Below are 17,208 nucleotides of genomic sequence, written 5' to 3' on the forward strand. Positions count from 1 at the left end.
CAATGTGTTTTGGGTTTTGTGCCAGATGATTTCTTGGGCGGGAGCAGTGAATACCTTGAAGAGATAGTCTGGCACATGAAAAGCCACTAAATAAAACTGCAAATCATCAGTTTTACGGTGTAAGGGGAGCCTTCTCCCCGTCTCCAGTCTATATGCTAAACTAAAATAACCTGCATCTGGCTCCAAACCCTCTATTCCCAAACTGCCAACTAATTAGTTTCAAAAAAGAGAAGGGAATTCTGAAATAGAGGTATCAACGAAATCAAAACACACAAGCATAATAAAAACTGCAAAACGGCAAGCAAAAAGAAAATCAAGTCCAAATCTGAAAATAATACAGAAAAAGAAAAGCATGAAAACAAGTCAGGAATTAAGATTAACGAAGGAAATCAGAGACGCACTGCAAACAAGAAGAACAATTAGTCGGGAGACGGAGAGAAAAGGGAAGTGAGAGAAGTGGAGCAAGAGTTAGAGGGAAAAAAATGGGATGTGAGTGATGCAGGGCGATGATGAATAGGAGATATATCCGTTCCTTTTGTGAGCGCTGATTACAGTGTCAAATCACAGACAGTCCTTTGTTAATCACCAAGGACACTGGCCTTGGCTAGCTCTCTGCTGGCTCCAGTCATTTTACTGCTACAGAAATGTCATCAGACAATTATTTTCACACACTGCAGGCTATTTTGCAATGTGATTGTTTATCTCTGCTGGAGATGGGACGGTAAATTGGCTTTAGGTGATATTGTGTCTCTTTCTCTACCAAATACACACAAAGTAGGTGTACACAGGTTTTTCACTAATTCATGAAATGACTGCAAATGGATTTCGACAGGTATGAAAACAGAGGAAATTACTCTTGAGCTGTCTAAAACAATTTTGTGGATGCAGCGTCACATGACAACATAAAAGTGCGCGTTATGTGCGCCTTGATGCCTTTTTCTTTTAATTAAGCTGTCTTACTTTCAGTTCAGCACTTTTGTTCAGCAGCGTTCGGCCAGTGTTTTTCCCTATTTCCTCTGGGACCATAATGTCATGTGTAACATCAGAGAGGTAAATCAATTTCCTGCTGTCTCAGTCTGTTTGGTCGACTAAGGTGTTGGCTGACAGCTGGTTGCACACACACACAAAAAAAAACACAAGTTTGTTGAGATACAAACCTTGGAAAATAGAAATAGAAGAGAAATAACTGAAATAGGTAGAGGTGTGAGAATTGATGCATAATACACTGGCAAACAGTTTACTGTTTGTAACTGTATTCTGCATTTGTTCTCTATCTGATAAGCTCCACCCTAAAACCCTCAAACAGTCATTGTCAACAATAGGCCACAATGCAGTGGCGTAGTATTGACAAAATTTGGAGGCTGGAGCCATTTTAAAACCTTTCCAAAACCAAATACACAACAGCAAAAGAGTAAGGAATGGATTTAAGATATGTTTTTACATGTCCAGCTAACTAGCTAACCAACAGCAGTCAGTTAATATTGCCTAAAAAGCCAACGAGCACATATTTAACTATTTACATTTGTATGCGGGGTTCCATGTGATGTTAAAACAGACACATTCCCGACTAGCATTTATCTAAAAAAAAAAAAACAAAAAACATCTTTGCTGCTAAGTGAATTTGAACTGCGAAATAGTATGTAGGCTAAGATAAGCAGTCAAATGGGTTAATTTACAATCATAGACTGTATATAAAGATGGAGGACGTAACAGCTCCCCCCCAACATGTCAGTCGCCCCCTAGTGGCTGGTTGCAGCATAAGTCATAAACTTCATGTTTCGTCCATGTAAGCTGATGGGATATGAGCCGAACTAATAAAAAGTCAAAGTACATGTCATGTAATTTTTTCCTAAAGATGGTTTCTGTCATTTGAGGTATTTCTTATCACGCTGATGCACTGTATATTCAAGCATTAACTTGTACCATTGTTACAATCACAAGCAATTCGTTTTCCAAGACTGCAGTTCTCAGACGAATATGATCATATAAGTCATAGCCTCAAAAATAGACAACACTCCTTCCTTAAAGTTATGTAACTTATGCCATCATTGCAAAAATAAATGTGGTTTTGAAAACCTGTCCCAACTCGTGGTTGGAAACAGGACAGCATCTGAGTCAACTGTTATATTAAACCAACCAGTCCACTCACCTCCTCCTAACAAGGATAAAGTTACATTATATAAAGCTATCATATACAGCTGATAACACCTGCCAATGATGGTCCAGTCCACGGTCCATTTTAACTGGATACGAGAAGACAGTTTTTGACTAAATCTGACTGAAATCAATAAAACATTGTTTCAAAGATTTTCAAAAATTTTCAAGCCATAAATCTGCCACCGTTATTACTGTAAACACAATGCGTGTCACGTGAGAGCAAAAAGCTCCGTAGGCATAGCTGAAAGCAAGTAAGACGGGGCGGGGCCTAGTATGGATTGTTTTTGACTTTTTCTATCAATCATTATGCACAAATAGATGGAACTCGGCTAAAACGATGCATAGCTCACTGTGCATTTAAATTTTCAGTTATACTAGCATGTAATTTGATTTTGTAGTGACCGGGAGTAAATTGCTGAGATCTATTAACACAAGCCATTACGCCATTACCATTTTAGCTGTTGGCTACAATGTACGGGCCAAACAGCCAAGGACAAACTGAGGCCGAAGCTGCAGGTTGCTCATATGGAGATGAATTATTCCTTTGAAAGGAAATTGGGTTTGAACTCAGCTCTGCCAGAGCGAGACAGGGCCTTATTCCCTGCCTCTGATGTATGTACAAAATGAATGCACTGAGAGGGAGGGTGTGTGTGTGTGTGTGTGTGTGTGTGTGTGTGTGTGTGTGTGTGTGTGTGTGTGTGTGTGTGTGTGTGTGTGTGTGTGTGTGTGTGTGTGTGTGTGTTTGTTTATTTGTGTATGCATAAAAAAACACAGGGCTGAAGAGGAGCCAAACACAGTTTTAATATTGATTTTTAAGTTCACTTATGACCAAGAATAAGAGAAAGGTGAGTCAATAAAAAAAAGAAGTTATTTTAGCATTGAGCCTCAGACAGATAAAGAGGTGGACTGACAGTGAGAGAAAAACAATGGATGGCTTGATAGAAAGCTCTAAAGTCACAGGATGGACATGAACATCAGTGGGCAATTGCTGGACCATCTGTCAACAGCGTTCATGTGGGTGTAGGAGGATGACCTCACAGGGTCATGGAGAAGGCACTGACACACATGCACTCTCTCACAAGCACGCAAGGTCAAACTTTACCAGAGAGAGAGCAGAAAAAAAAGACCTTTCACAACCCTCTGCTCCCCCATCTAGTCCCCTGTCATTTTTTTCCTCGCCCTCACAGCTTATGTTTCCGTAAGAGAGAGGCCATCGTTTTTCTAGTCCTCCATCCTCCTCCTTTGCTAAATTCTGATCATTTTTCACTCCCAACTCGACTCGTTTCTCTCTTTTTAGATGTTAAGAGCATCTCTGCTGTGTGGGGTGGACAGCAATGCCAAGGAAGGAAGGGAGGAAGGTCGAACTCACTCCTCTCCCTTCTATTTGGTTCATCTCAGCAAAGGATCGGTCTCCCCGGCTCTATTATTGTCTCCTTACTCTCCTCTATCACCCTTGATCCTTCATTCGCTCCTCCAGACCATGCAAAGTCAAATCTCCATCCCTTCACTCATTCCCCTTCTCATCGCTACAGCATCACTCTCCTTTCTCTCAGATGCTGAGGAGATGACTGTAATTTGCCGCTAGCTTATGTCAAGTGTTTGTGTACAAATCAGCAACAGAAGCCACAGCAGAGCATATCATAAAACATCCTCCTAAATTGGTTTCCAACGGCAACACTGCCAGGCTGAGTTAGTTTTGGCAAAGACTCCCAGAGACACAGCAGAGATTGACAAGACAGAGAAAAGAAGAGAACACACACCAATACATACATTTTTCCTTATCAAGCATCAACAATGTGTTTAAAGCAATGTGAGAAAAACACTAATTTTATTGTGTTGTTTATTCTTTCCCCGAAACTGACATATAAAAAGAAGTATAATCAACATCTTATGTGGATTTCCAATCTGTTGATGGTAAATGGATTCAATTGAAGCAATAAATTCCTGATAAAGTCTGTGTCTGGGAGGCAGCTGCAAAAACTATTTTTCTCCGAGCACCATCAGTTGGTGACTGGAAGAACTCGAGGCTAACTGAGGTGTCTGAGCAGCCAGGGGGGCTTAAACTGCGGCTGCATGAGCACTATAAGAGGATATATCTGGTGGAGACCATCCAGAAACTGAGCTGCCGGGAGAAAACAGCGACTAGTGGTGCCTTTTCTTAAACTGCCCTCCGATGCCAACAGAAACTAAATTACTCTGCTCCAATGAACTTCAGTGTGGGTGTTTTTTGTTGGATTCGGTCACCGACGCCCAATAAGAGAGACATGTGTGCGCTATTATGCATGGAAATTGTACTCCTAACCTGGGACAGAGGAATGCAGGGGAACTTCTCCAAGATAGAAGAGATTAAACTTGAAAAGACAAGTGTAACCAGCAGGGCCAAGAGTGAGTATATTTGGACATTGGACAAGTGCTTTTCACTACTGCAGCTGCTAATATTACAGAATATGGTCAGTACCAGTAGTTTCCTGATTAAAACACATTCTTTCTTGTGTTTCGCTCTATTTGATGGTTCCAAATTAGCTTTTTGCCACAAGGCGAAGGATTTAGTGGTTAGACGTCAGGAGATTGTACGCAACGCATTCTGGTATATGGAGGCACTGCAGGCACGGCTTCGGCAGCAACTCTCAAAAACTCACCGTTTTCAGTCAATTTAGCACAACACTGATAGCTATAGGTATAGCTTCAACTCACTATATTTCCCATCAATTTTGAGTGGACTTCCGTATAAAAGTGGCTTCACAGAAAAACATGACTCTGAAGTAAACAAGAAATGGAGCACTTGTTGGGGACTATTTTCATCAGCAGTAAGTACATATTTGGTGCTCTTGACAGTATTTGGGGCAGCAGGATTATTTGTCGGGACTGAGGAAAAATAAACTACCGTGTGTGTGTGTTCATAGTAATGAAGAAAAATAGATGTTAGCTCCATGTATTTTTGTAGCGCTGACGCAGATGTAACTCTTGGGTCAGTTTGGAAGTTTGCAGAATCTCTGTATACCGTTATCCTCAAAGAGAGCCAGTAGTTATAAAGACATTCAGAGAACGAGAGCAGGTACATCCTCTGATCCTCCTACATCCCCCGTGGATATGAATGTGCGTGGTGGTGGGTGGGTGGGTGCGTGTGACCAGTTTGTGTGCGTATGCAGACACAAGCGTGTGTGCGTGCTGTTTACCCAATCGTCACAGCTTACGGCTCAGGGAGCCCTCCGCTTCTAAGTAGGTGAGGGTCTGTTTTATGAGCCCTTAACAGCCAGCACTCAGGCCAGATGGTGCGCTTATCAGCTACTCTGTGTGTCAGAGTGCACGAGTGTGTGCGTAGCATCAGGGAAAATGCAAGAAGTAAATATTTGTCAAAAGCAAAGAAGCAGCTGGTTGTCTGGGGGACTTTGGAGTAACAAGACTGTCGCTTTAACAAGCAACGTGCACAAGGTGGCAATAGTGGAAATGCATTTTAGAGAAGAAAGCAGATATTATTTCTGCAGTCAAGTTTTAATACTGCTTTGTCAGGGACATTGGTTGACAGATAAACAATAAATAAAGCATTTGGTCTTCAGGCACATTTTTTAATATATCGTTATTAATTTTAAACAATCGAAAGTAAAATTAAAGTGACAAAATTACATAAAGGAACATACAGTAACAAACACCACGTACAGGAAAACCTTGATATATAGTTGTATAACTAAGAGAAGATGGTTCAGCTTACTCTGTGCACTAAGTCAAGAATTAGAGTTGAAGGTTTTTATGAAGAGCTATTGTGTTTGTATGTTTAGTGTATCACAGCTGCTATAATCAATATGTCATTTCATGAACAATACTTCAAATTAAGTATCACCTGACGGCACTTCCGTACAGCTATGCAGAGCTTTTTTAGCTCCTTTCAGCTCATTGTTTTGGTTTTATGACCCTCAACGTTCTTGTTTTGGTGCACTCACACTGCTCTCATATTTTCAGATGCAGCAGGCAGCTGTTTTCAGTGACAAATTTCTAAATGCATCTGAATGCCAGCTGCCCGGTACTGACAAAGTTAGTGACCAGCTGCTAGTGAACATCATGGAGGAGTTAGCAGAAAGTGAGAAAAACTTCTGTTGATGGTGACCGGTGACAGGTCACCAGAAACAGAAGATACAGCATTGATACAGGTGAACATGGTGGAGTCTCCATTCAAGCAAAGGAAATATAAAGAAAATAAGGAGGATACCAAGGAAAATTGAAAAAAAAAAAAAAAAAAAAAAAGGTAAATTTTGTCTCATATTCCACTCCAACTTATGACATTTTTCACAACAGAACGACATTTTAATTTTTTATCAAAACCATAACATCCATCCTGTATCCCGTATCATCTCTGAATATATTACCCCAGTGCAGCATCCACTGCTGCGAGACACCTCAACTATTAAATCAGATTTAACCTTGTTTTAAGGAGAAGCTCTCGTCCCTGCTTGGTTGTCAGCCAGCATGAGTCAGGTGACCATCCTTTAATAAAGCTGTCTGTCCTTTCCATATGTGTAAACCTCTGGGCATCTTGTTAATTCCTTTCAATAAAAGCATGTGAGTGCATGAAATTAAACTTCCCTGCAGAGCGACGCTGCAGAGTTCTGGGTCATTACACAGAGCACAAAGTACTATGAGTGTCATCTTACTAGTCATGTGCTGTCCCCTGTGTATGTTATGTATGTATGTAATGGAGTGAAATGCACTGTGGTCACTATAGGCAACCACGAGCATTGCAAGTCAGATTTCCACTGGTTATGTTATGTTTTGATGCACTGACAATGAAGTCTGGCCAGAAGGCGAGACAACCCGGGCCAGTCACCATGGTAATGAACCATAGTGGACCATCCCTTAGGTGATCATCAATTCTTGCTGCCATGGCAACAGTCATGTCTCCCTATAGGCCACTGCATACAATATGGCTGAAAAAACACTGTGATCTCGTCTCGCAGTTGTAAACTATAGACATACGCCTGCTGGCTTTGTATGTTAGGGGAATTTAAATGTATGACACAGTCTTGCAGAACTGGAGTTATTTCTCTTGATCTTGGTAGCATGTGATTCAGAAAAACCTGTAAGTGGCAAATACACAGGCAGAATGTAAATAAAACATGACTCCACAATAACAAACAAAAGCTTCACATGGTGCTTGAAGTATGGTTTCTATGCATTAGCTTGCTTCTCTTCTACAGCTGTTAAATGGGGGGAAATTGCTCTCACAATGTGCTGTTGTTTCCAGTATCAGCTTCAACAGGTTATGCATGTTAACAGGTGGGCCAGCACTTTGTGATAGCAGAGAAATGGCTCCCTCTAGTGAATATTTTTATTCACTTCAGTTGCTGTCATTGCAGTGCACAGATTTTTTTTTTTCCCCCCTCTAGTCAGTTAAAGACAAACACATGCAGTCTGCTCCCTCTTGTGGTTACAGCAGAGACGGGGGAAAATTGTGAACTGGTGTTTTCTTATTGACTGATTCATATTTTTGTGCAAGAAGGGAGAGCTAGGAGTATATTCATGACCAGAAGACAAGCCAACGTTTTACATCTGAATTCATAAAACCTCAATAAAGATAATTTATATTCGTATAAAAATGATTAAAGTGCTGTAATCAGCCATTATCTGGAAGTTTACCATTATATTCATTAAAAAACATATAGACATATTAAATGCCATGTAAAAAGCAAACACGTAAACTGTTTACGGTGATGTAGCTTCATTGGAATTGGAGTCTTGAGAGGAGAGGAAGTGCCACATCCTCCACTGAGCTCTTGAGGATGGGTGGAGTTCAAGTACTTCCCACACTGAGCTGCTACAAATGTGTCCGCAACCTTGTGGTCTTGGTTTCTATACCTTTTTCTCACATGCTCTCAGAGGGAAACAAGCTCACAGGCAAGCTGTATTGTTTAAAATAAGTGAACTGAAACACTGCTATGAAGGGTGAGTTACTCCCATCAGATCACTTTGAATGTGTGTATATATGTGTCGTTGTGGTTGCATTGAATCGAACCCCAGCTCAAAGCCATATTTACCCCAGTCAGCTGTGCATTGGATGAGAAACTGACTCTCCTCCATTACGGCTCCTCTCCTTCTTCTCCGCCGGTGGCTGCAGGCCTTTATGAGGTTAGTGTGTACACTACATCAACAACCACTTCCAATACAACACAATAAAGCTGACAGCTCATTACAGACGCATACAGCCTCCCTGTAACTAATTATTGCTCCTTCTCCTTGTGCTGTAGAGCAAAGCCTAGAGCTTTAATAAGCCATCCCCTAAAGTAAATATCATAGCAGCAGACATTCAGTGTCGTGTTTGTTCGCTGGTCACAACTCACCATCGTTCCATGCAATATACTCAATCTCCTGGTGCAACACCAGGAGATTGAGTAAATGCCAGGCTCCAGAAATAGCAGCAGCCCATTTGCTCTTTTCCATGATGCTGGCAGACAGATAACATTTACACCTGGCCCCAAAAAAACCAGGCCAGACAACGATAAGGGGAGGGGACTTCTTTTTTAAAAAGGCCCCTCCTCTTGTTATGTCTGCTCCTTCATATTTTCTCTGAACCTATTTTCTCCGAGGCCTTTCTCAATTTCATCCTCATTTCTGCCGCCTTATCAGCCCACACAACAATCCAACTCAGAGGGACGATAATATGAATCAACTATTTCCTTATGTACAAAAGTAAATCAAGTCACATATAAAGGTACCGACACTGGAACAGTTTTAAAACAGGGTGAACAAGCGCGAAATGGAGAATTAAGTGCTAACTTATACAACAAATCAGCACCATGTGGACAGGTTGCCTCCTCGGTCCTAGAAAAGTCTACAAGACCATGTGACCACGTCACAGTCCGACAAGCAGCACATCTGAGTGGACGAAGCTCTGAGATGCAAGCAGCTGCTCTGTTTGAACTGAGCAGAGTGGCAGAGGTGAGGAGAAGAGAAGAGAAGAGGGGATTGAGGAGGATGGTGATAATATATGACAAGTATCAATGTCTAATTAGCGGCAGCCGACTGCACACTCGCTCTCGTGCACACAAACACACACATGCACAAGGAGGAGGAGAGAGGAGCCAAGAAAACAGTTGGCCAGATTAAGAATGCAGTGGAGAAAACAATCTGTGGTTGAGCTCGAGAAGCAAAATATACAAGTCATTTTTTTTAGTGTGTTACACAGAGGAAACTATCTTTCATTATGAAAATACAACAATACATAAAGACACTGGAAACGCAAGACTGAGACACAGAGATGTTCCTTTGGGGCCGACTGATTAATCCTCTAGACTGATGTCATTGTATCCACCTCACACAGACCAGAGCAATCATCTGATCTGTATCAGACACTGTGAGGAACAGCTTTATGATCGCCGCATCAAATATCCTGAAGTAGCAATGTTTTATTACACTTTTCTGTAAATCACTCTCAACAATACAGTTTTATCACTTTCTCTTCAGTGTGGCTCTACTGCAGTCCACTGTACATACATTGAGCTAATTCCTTATCCTCTTGTGCTGTGGTATAGGAATACAAGTTAGCTGTAATATAAGTTCATACACAGACATTAGCAGGTCTTCACTACAATTTAAAAACAATGATGTGTGCACTGTTTGCTCATAGATATCCCTATTAGGTAGTGTAACAACAAAAGAGAGACTCTTCCTCAAGTCAAAAGAAGTGCTTTAACAGTATCGTGTATATATATATATATAAATAAAACATGACAAAACAACATAACACATCACAAATCACCTTTCTGACTTACAGTAAATAACCTCTCAGCTTAGGGAGTAACTCGTCTAATGATCTAATAAAACAATTTGGTGGGATGTAAGAAAAGTACCAATATAAGACAAACATCTTATTATAAACAACAGACAAAGTGAAGACTGGAGTTACTCACCACAGTTTGCGCGGCATCGTCACACAGTATTAAGAAGCTGATCAGGTGCAACCTTACCCCCTCTCGTCCTCTCTCTCCTCTATTGTCTCTGTTCTTCCACTTGTAATATTCACTCACCCTCACCACCACTTCAGGCCAAAACAGGCGCATGTGTTTGCTTACACACACACACGCACACACACACACACGCACACACACGCACACACACACACACACACGCACACACACGCACACACACGCACACACACTTAGACTATATGGACACACAGGTTTGATTATGCAGTTATTAATGAGGTGTTGCTTGCGCACGATGAAGGCGCAGATATCCTTTTGTGGTAGCCATGAGCAAAGGAGAGGCAGACAGATACTGGGGATTAATGGCAGAGGAGAGAGGAGACAGGGGGAGAAGGAGGGAGGATATAGTTGGAGTAAGAGAGGGATAAAACAGCACATTGTGAACTGAGGGGAATGTAGGATGGAAAAGGGAACAGAGAATAAAATAAAAACCCTCACACCTGCTGCCCTGCAGCCGCAAACTTTGAAGTGAGCAATGCATCTGATGTTTTTGTTGCCGTGACCTCCCACAACCCTCTTTTTCACCATCCCTATTTGCCGTCTCTCCTTTCCTTCTAGGTTTATATCTTCCTTGTACATTTTTCACCACAGGACTTTAGCAGACCAACTGCAAAATCCTAAATTAGTACAAAAAACATGAAATTCATAAATTAGGAATAAGACAAGCTGTGAGTTTACGAGAATTGCAAACCCTCTTCTAGCAAAAATGAGGTGAATGATTAACTTTGTGATCAAAGCCTTCTTAAAATATTTTACCGATAAAGTGATGGTCAAAAAAAGTATGAAGTGTGAATTTTTGGGCATTTTCAAACATTGAAAACCTCTCAATGGATAGAAATAACTAATTCTCAAACCCCAACCCTTAAAAAAAAATTTTACTACTTCCCTGTGACTTATTTACATGTGATGCAACATCATCACCTGAATAATAAACTCTCTTCTATCCACCCATCTGTCTCCATCACCTTCAGCTTCAAAACAATATGGCATATGTTATCTTTTGGACCCAGCTTGTCATCTCTCTTTCTCAGCTCCACAACACTTTTCTCTGCACCGTATTCCTACATCTAACACCTGGATCAAACATCCACACAAACACACACGCTCGCGCATACACAAGTCGGTGCTATTCAGCACCCGGGCAGAGCCGCAGCTCAAACAGGAGTCACGACTCTCTCATTCATATTCAGAGCCACTCCAGAGCAGACGGTCTAATGACACCTAGCCAGGCAGGCACCAAGGGAGACACTGAATGTGTGTGTGTGTGTGTGTGTGTGTGTGTGTGTGTGTGTGTGTGTGTGTGTGTGTGTGTGTGTGTGTGTGTGTGTGTGTGTGTGTGTGTGTGTGTGTGTGTGTGTGTGTGTGTGTGTGTGTGTGTGTGTGTTAGCGAGTCCTACTTTACATATTACACACTAACCTGATTTAATTTTTTATAGTGTAAAAGGTTTACGTCTGAAACACAGCCGGCTCCAGATCTGCCTAGTTTCTAGTTTTATTACTGCGGCATTCAGAGACCCAGTCCAGCATTTTAATACTGTTTCCTATATTCATGTCCCAGGTTATTAAGAGTTTGACTTTGACTGGTGACTTTCACCAATATAAACTTCAGTGGCCGACAAGTTTTCCTGTTACGATAGATGCAAATCATATACCCTTTAAATACAGCTGAAAATTCCGATTAAACTCCTGATATTGTTATTCGTCTAATTCTGTAGAAATCCAAGATTATCACCTTATCTCAACGGAATAAAAACAAACTCAGTGTTTAATCAACTCAGACCCTGGAGCCTGTAAAAAAATAGTGAAATATGTTTGAAAATGTCTTCATTCATATCATGTCATCTTAATCTTATCAGTCTTATTTAAATCTGCCAGTGCAATCAGACTATCACTGTCTTCCAAATGACATACTTCCCTTTGTACACTTACATATAGTACTTATACTCACTCTTATTTTTACAGTACTTGAATTTTGACAGTGTTGACCCTTCTGTACTTGTCGTAACAGTTGAACGCATCACCTGCCAACATATCTGCAGGCTTCTGTTCAACACCAGTATGGTGGTACTTAGTGAAAAATAAACACTTTTGTGGGGTACTACCCACCATTGATGCTTCCTCGGCCACCGTAGTTATAAAATACTGTAGGTTGATAGTACCTCCCTTATTGCTACTTATTGCTGTTGTAAAAAGTGTCCATAATTTTGTACTCAATTTCTGGACCATTTTGAGAGAGCACTATAGTAATTATTAGCACGCACAGCGTGTATCTCTATTGTTTCCAATGAAAATCAGCTTGTTTCAGGTATGTTTTTTTAATTCAGGTTATTTCATATATGATATATTCATTCTTGTTTCAAAACACTGACTCACTTTTTTAAAAGTCTGCAAACAAGTTAAGTTTTGATGACCCATGAACAGTTTTATCTTGACTATTGTGTCACTGACCAACATCCAGAGAAACAGAAACGTTTTAAAGTTGAGGTTACAGGTTTTGAAATCTGGTCAGTTCTTTAAAATAATCTATCTTTATAATATGGGAAATATAGACAGAGAGACCAGTGGAGTCATAGATGGCACATGAAGACAGTAAGTAGAAAAATACAAAAGGTTTAAGCAGAAAGTAAATGTCAGTATGATTAACTCAAAAGGGGGAAAAGAAGAGCTTTTCTTCTGGTTATGTGACAGATGTGTGTGCGCTTGGAAACAGTTAATATAAATAAATACACACACACACACACACACACACACACACACACACACACACACACACACACACACACACACACACACACACACACACACACACACACACACCCAGAAGCCCTTCACCGCTCATCACTACGGCAACCTCCCTACAGCAAGGCTTGCCAGTGGTTTGTTTCAACAAAGAGAAGCAGCTCAGTGTACCTCCTTTAATATCCTTAAAGGAGGTACACAACTGTACGAGTGTTATTCACATTGACTCTCTGCACCAATCCAGAAGTAATTACACCAAATGCAGAAGCAGGTATGTACACCTTCAATGGTCGTTACACGGAGTGATTTTCAATTTTACATTGTTTTGTCTCATTTTGTCGCAAAACAAAATCCACATTTTGTCAGCATCACCGCTCTTACTTCTCCTCTTCAAGCAATTATGTGTTGCTGGTTGCCAGTTCATGTTAACAGAAATCAGACACCCAATGTGAGAGCAAACGATGCCCTGGACCCAATGAATCAAACACAAACAAACCAGGTGGTCAGACAGCCTGCTGTGGTTGTGATTGTGATTGTTAGAGGAAATAATTCACCAAACCGGTCGTCCGTTACAGTAACAGCAACATAATTTAAAGGGGCCTGGGCGGTTGTGAATTAAACCCGTAATGCGAGATTGTTATGCAATTTCACTACGGTTGAATTTGACTTTTTGAATCCCTACGGGTTAATTCGACCCATCCTTACTATGCTGGAGCAGCGGGGCGCCACATTATAACAAATACGGACCATCTGTATGAGAGGAAACTTTAACAAATTCACCGAAACAGAGAACTTCCTTGCTGGAGTTTCAACCAAACAAGAGCTGCTTGCTCTAATGGTGGCACTCAGTGATTCACCATGTCTGCTGCTGTAGGCATCAACAACATATCAAAGTATGAAATAAAGTCTACAATAAAATAAATCCAGAAGATCTATACAGGGACAATTTGTTTAAGGACAAGGCTTTAGTTTTAGTTCAGATGCAGCCTTGAGTTCTTCCTTACACACAAAGAACTAGGTGATTGTTATTAGTTTGAACACATCTATGTTACCCCCAAAGTTAGCACATTATAAGGAAATTAGTCTTCGCACCTTCTATAATTTAAATTTCTGTATTACTAACACACAAGACCTGAAAACTATATTTACTCAAACCGAAAAACTGAAATTATTTTGATTTTTCTTTTTCTAAAGGCTACATACACACCCAACAAATCTCACCTATCACAGGACGAGGACAGCATGAATGTAGCCTGAGAGGCAAAACCCAGGGCAAAAAAGTCCCAAAATGCCCCTTAAAATCATGTTGCTATGAGCTCAAGCCAGCACATACAGTTTTGAAAAATGAGGGGGATCGTGTGTAAATTGCTGCTATTTATTCATAAACCACATTTACAGTTGGAAGCCACAGTCATTACCTGAAGCAGAGAGGACTGCCCGACAGCAAGTGTCACCGAGTTGGCAGAACATCATTTTTCTTGTTTACTTTCTTGTTTATTTTCTTGTTGGCACCTGCCAACCGTTACAATTTGGAGGTGATGAAGCAGTGGTCAAGACAGCATCCAAAATGCAAAGAAAAGGCATTCACTTGGGTCAAGACCACAAGAAGGCTTGCTTTGAGTGCAACGTTGGTAGGAGGTGTGTATTGATTTCTAGATGTGTGCTGTTCAAGTAAAATATCCATCGCTCTCCGGTGAAATAATTGTTGAGGTTTCAGTCAGAACCAATCAGCACGATGGAAAACAAGCACAAAAAGCAGCCCAGGTTGAAAGTTACTGCTGTATTCAGTTACACGTCAGTGTTTCCCAGGCATGTTCACACACAGTTGACTAACTAAGATTCAAATATTAACCAAATATGGAGATAAGATGATTATTTATAGAAGCAGGAAGATAAAAAAAAAATTAAAAAAAAGAAGCTTACCGGGCTCTGAGTGCAGACAAAGTGGACTTGTCAATCCTGGAGAAGAAACAGAAGAAAAAGGCACGCACACGCACACGCACCCACCCACACACACACACACACACACACACACACACACACACACACACACACACACACACACACACACACACACACACACACACACACACACACACACACACACACACACACACACACACACAGAGAGAGAGAGAGAGAGAGAGAGAGAGAGAGAGAGAGAGAAACATTATTGATTTTGTCTCTGATACAAATTTCTCAAACCTACAATTCAAATCTTTGCACGAAGTGCTCTTATTCTACAGCAATGATGAGATAAACACTGGAAGAAATGCAGATCAAGAGATTTGTGACTTCATCTCTGCAGGGTCCCCAGGGTGTTGTGACATTTTAAAAATACTTTCCATAATTGACTTAGATCATTTGGGTCGTAGCACACAACATGTACTGTATCAAATCTAACCGGGTCACAAAGGCTACGTATAAAGGTACAAGTCTACAGCTCAGCCTGAAGCACAGGTCAAATCGGTGTCAGTGTAAATCAGCGAGCGGAGCGTGCTTAATGACAGACGACTTCATTTAACAAGGTTACTTCTCCACAAGCAGCTCAGACCGGTTATGAGAGGGCTCTGTGTTGATAAGGGCTTTATTCATGCTTCAATACATACTGTTCATACTATAAACATGGAAAATCAGAGCGTTTAATATTCACAACTTTTCACTTAAGTTGCTGTCGTCCAGTAATAAAAATGGGATAACTGCGAGGCATATCAAGCTTTTGTCTTCCTATGTCAACCATAAAAATATGTTGACGGATGCATTTAAGGTTTATTTTTGCTTGAATCTGTGTGTGTGTGTGTGTGTGTGTGTGTGTGTGTGTGTGTGTGTGTGTGTGTGTGTGTGTGTGTGTGTGTGTGTGTGTGTGTGTGTGTGTGTGGAGGAGGGGGGGCATTTTCTCTATCTCTCTAAGGAAAATGTTTTGACATGAATTCTTTAATCCCATTAATTTGGATAATGAACCATGCAGGGCGGTGCCCGATCTATTTCATGGAACCACACACTCCCGTCGCAGATGCAGGGTGTACAAACACAGCACACAATTCACAATTCACACCTTTTTTTTTTTTTTTTTTTTTTTCACACCAACCGCCAGCCTGACCGCTTCAAATAAAATTTGAATGTTTTCCGGGGTTTTTGAATGACTGCATTCACAGTGCAGCATTACAGCGGCGTCAACAGAAGCAAATGCTGATCAGAGATAAGTGGAGCTTCTGTGACATTACAGATTGTGTTACTATCCACATGTTCAAGTGTCAGGGAATCGGGTTTAATTTCAGCTACAGCTCGTGAAATAGTTAATGCAACAACAACATAACATGTTCACACAAAATGTACCTCAATCCACAGAAATCGAGTAACATAATGAAAAACACTTTTCACATTTCATTTGCTGCAATCACACTTTACTGGCACAAATGTATGTGATTCTGCAACCCCGACTAATTAGTTCCCCTCTTTTGTATTGTAAATGAGCTGGAGTCTGTACTCTTAAAATGTATCTCTAATGTTTTACTATCACATTTTAGACACGTAGGAAATACTAACGCTGACTGTCTGTGTATGTGTGTTTATAACATGATGCAGACAAAATCTCAGGTGGGTCAAGTTCTAACACACAATTTTAGCTGTAACCATACTGCAAATGTATTGCAGCATAATTTACATTAAAATTATTACTTTTATGTAAAGTTTGTTCACAGCTAGTCAGAACTGGTTGATATAAATTGCCTCCTTGTTAGCATTTAATTTGGTTCTTCATTCCCTCGTGTTTATGAGTAGATGTTCAAACAGCTCATCGTCTGAACTCACTATTATCCACACAAGGGTGGATAAAAAAAAGTTCAGAGACTGCTGCTGTTCCGCACAAATAGAGCACAACAGCCCGACGTGCACGGAGCAGGAGGAAGCTGTAACCTCTGTCAGTAAGTATTTCGAGTTTTGTCTTTTGATCACCATTGACATGGTTGTCACACAAGTTTTAGTGACCACTGGTCTGTCAAAGGAAACCCACCTGGTTGCGCTAATGACCTGATGCACCTTTTTTCAGTCTTGGACAGTGACGTTCTGCTCCTCTCGATACATGAATATCACTCAAAAAGTCTCGTCCGGCTAATTGCTTAATTGCCGTAGATTTTCTGAAGTATTTTAAAGGATTTCTGCTACCTATTTCATGAGTTTGACAGGGGAACTTATGTGCGCCCTCTGCTCATGTCCACTAAATAATTGCCGATGCACCCAGACCAGTGGTCACTGTTTGTATTATTAATGAAGATTTTTCTCTGTGGGACAGTTTTATGCCATTAGGCATTCTTGTATCAGGTTTGTGCATGATGATTAT

The 17,208-nt window shown here is 40.8% G+C and overlaps 1 protein-coding gene across 3 annotated transcripts in view; it reads right to left on the bottom strand.

Annotated features, from left to right (window-relative positions):
- rap1gap2a (RAP1 GTPase activating protein 2a) overlaps positions 1-17,208 on the bottom strand; it is an 85,956-nt gene that overhangs the window by 53,603 nt on the left and 15,145 nt on the right. For 2 of the 3 annotated variants that reach the window (XM_069701737.1, XM_069701564.1), the window contains exon 2: positions 14,793-14,828. The exons of the other annotated variant lie outside the window; for it this stretch is intronic. In XM_069701737.1, coding sequence (XP_069557838.1) covers positions 14,793-14,828 — 36 coding nt within the window. The remainder of the gene's footprint in view (positions 1-14,792; positions 14,829-17,208) is intronic. 3 annotated transcript variants of the gene reach the window in all.

This window comes from Brachyistius frenatus, unplaced genomic scaffold (assembly GCF_029030835.1).
Source record: "Brachyistius frenatus isolate BFR_SWC_R1_liver_20210118 unplaced genomic scaffold, ASM2903083v1 Contig_1, whole genome shotgun sequence".
In the NCBI taxonomy this organism is placed as follows: domain Eukaryota; kingdom Metazoa; phylum Chordata; class Actinopteri; family Embiotocidae; genus Brachyistius; species Brachyistius frenatus.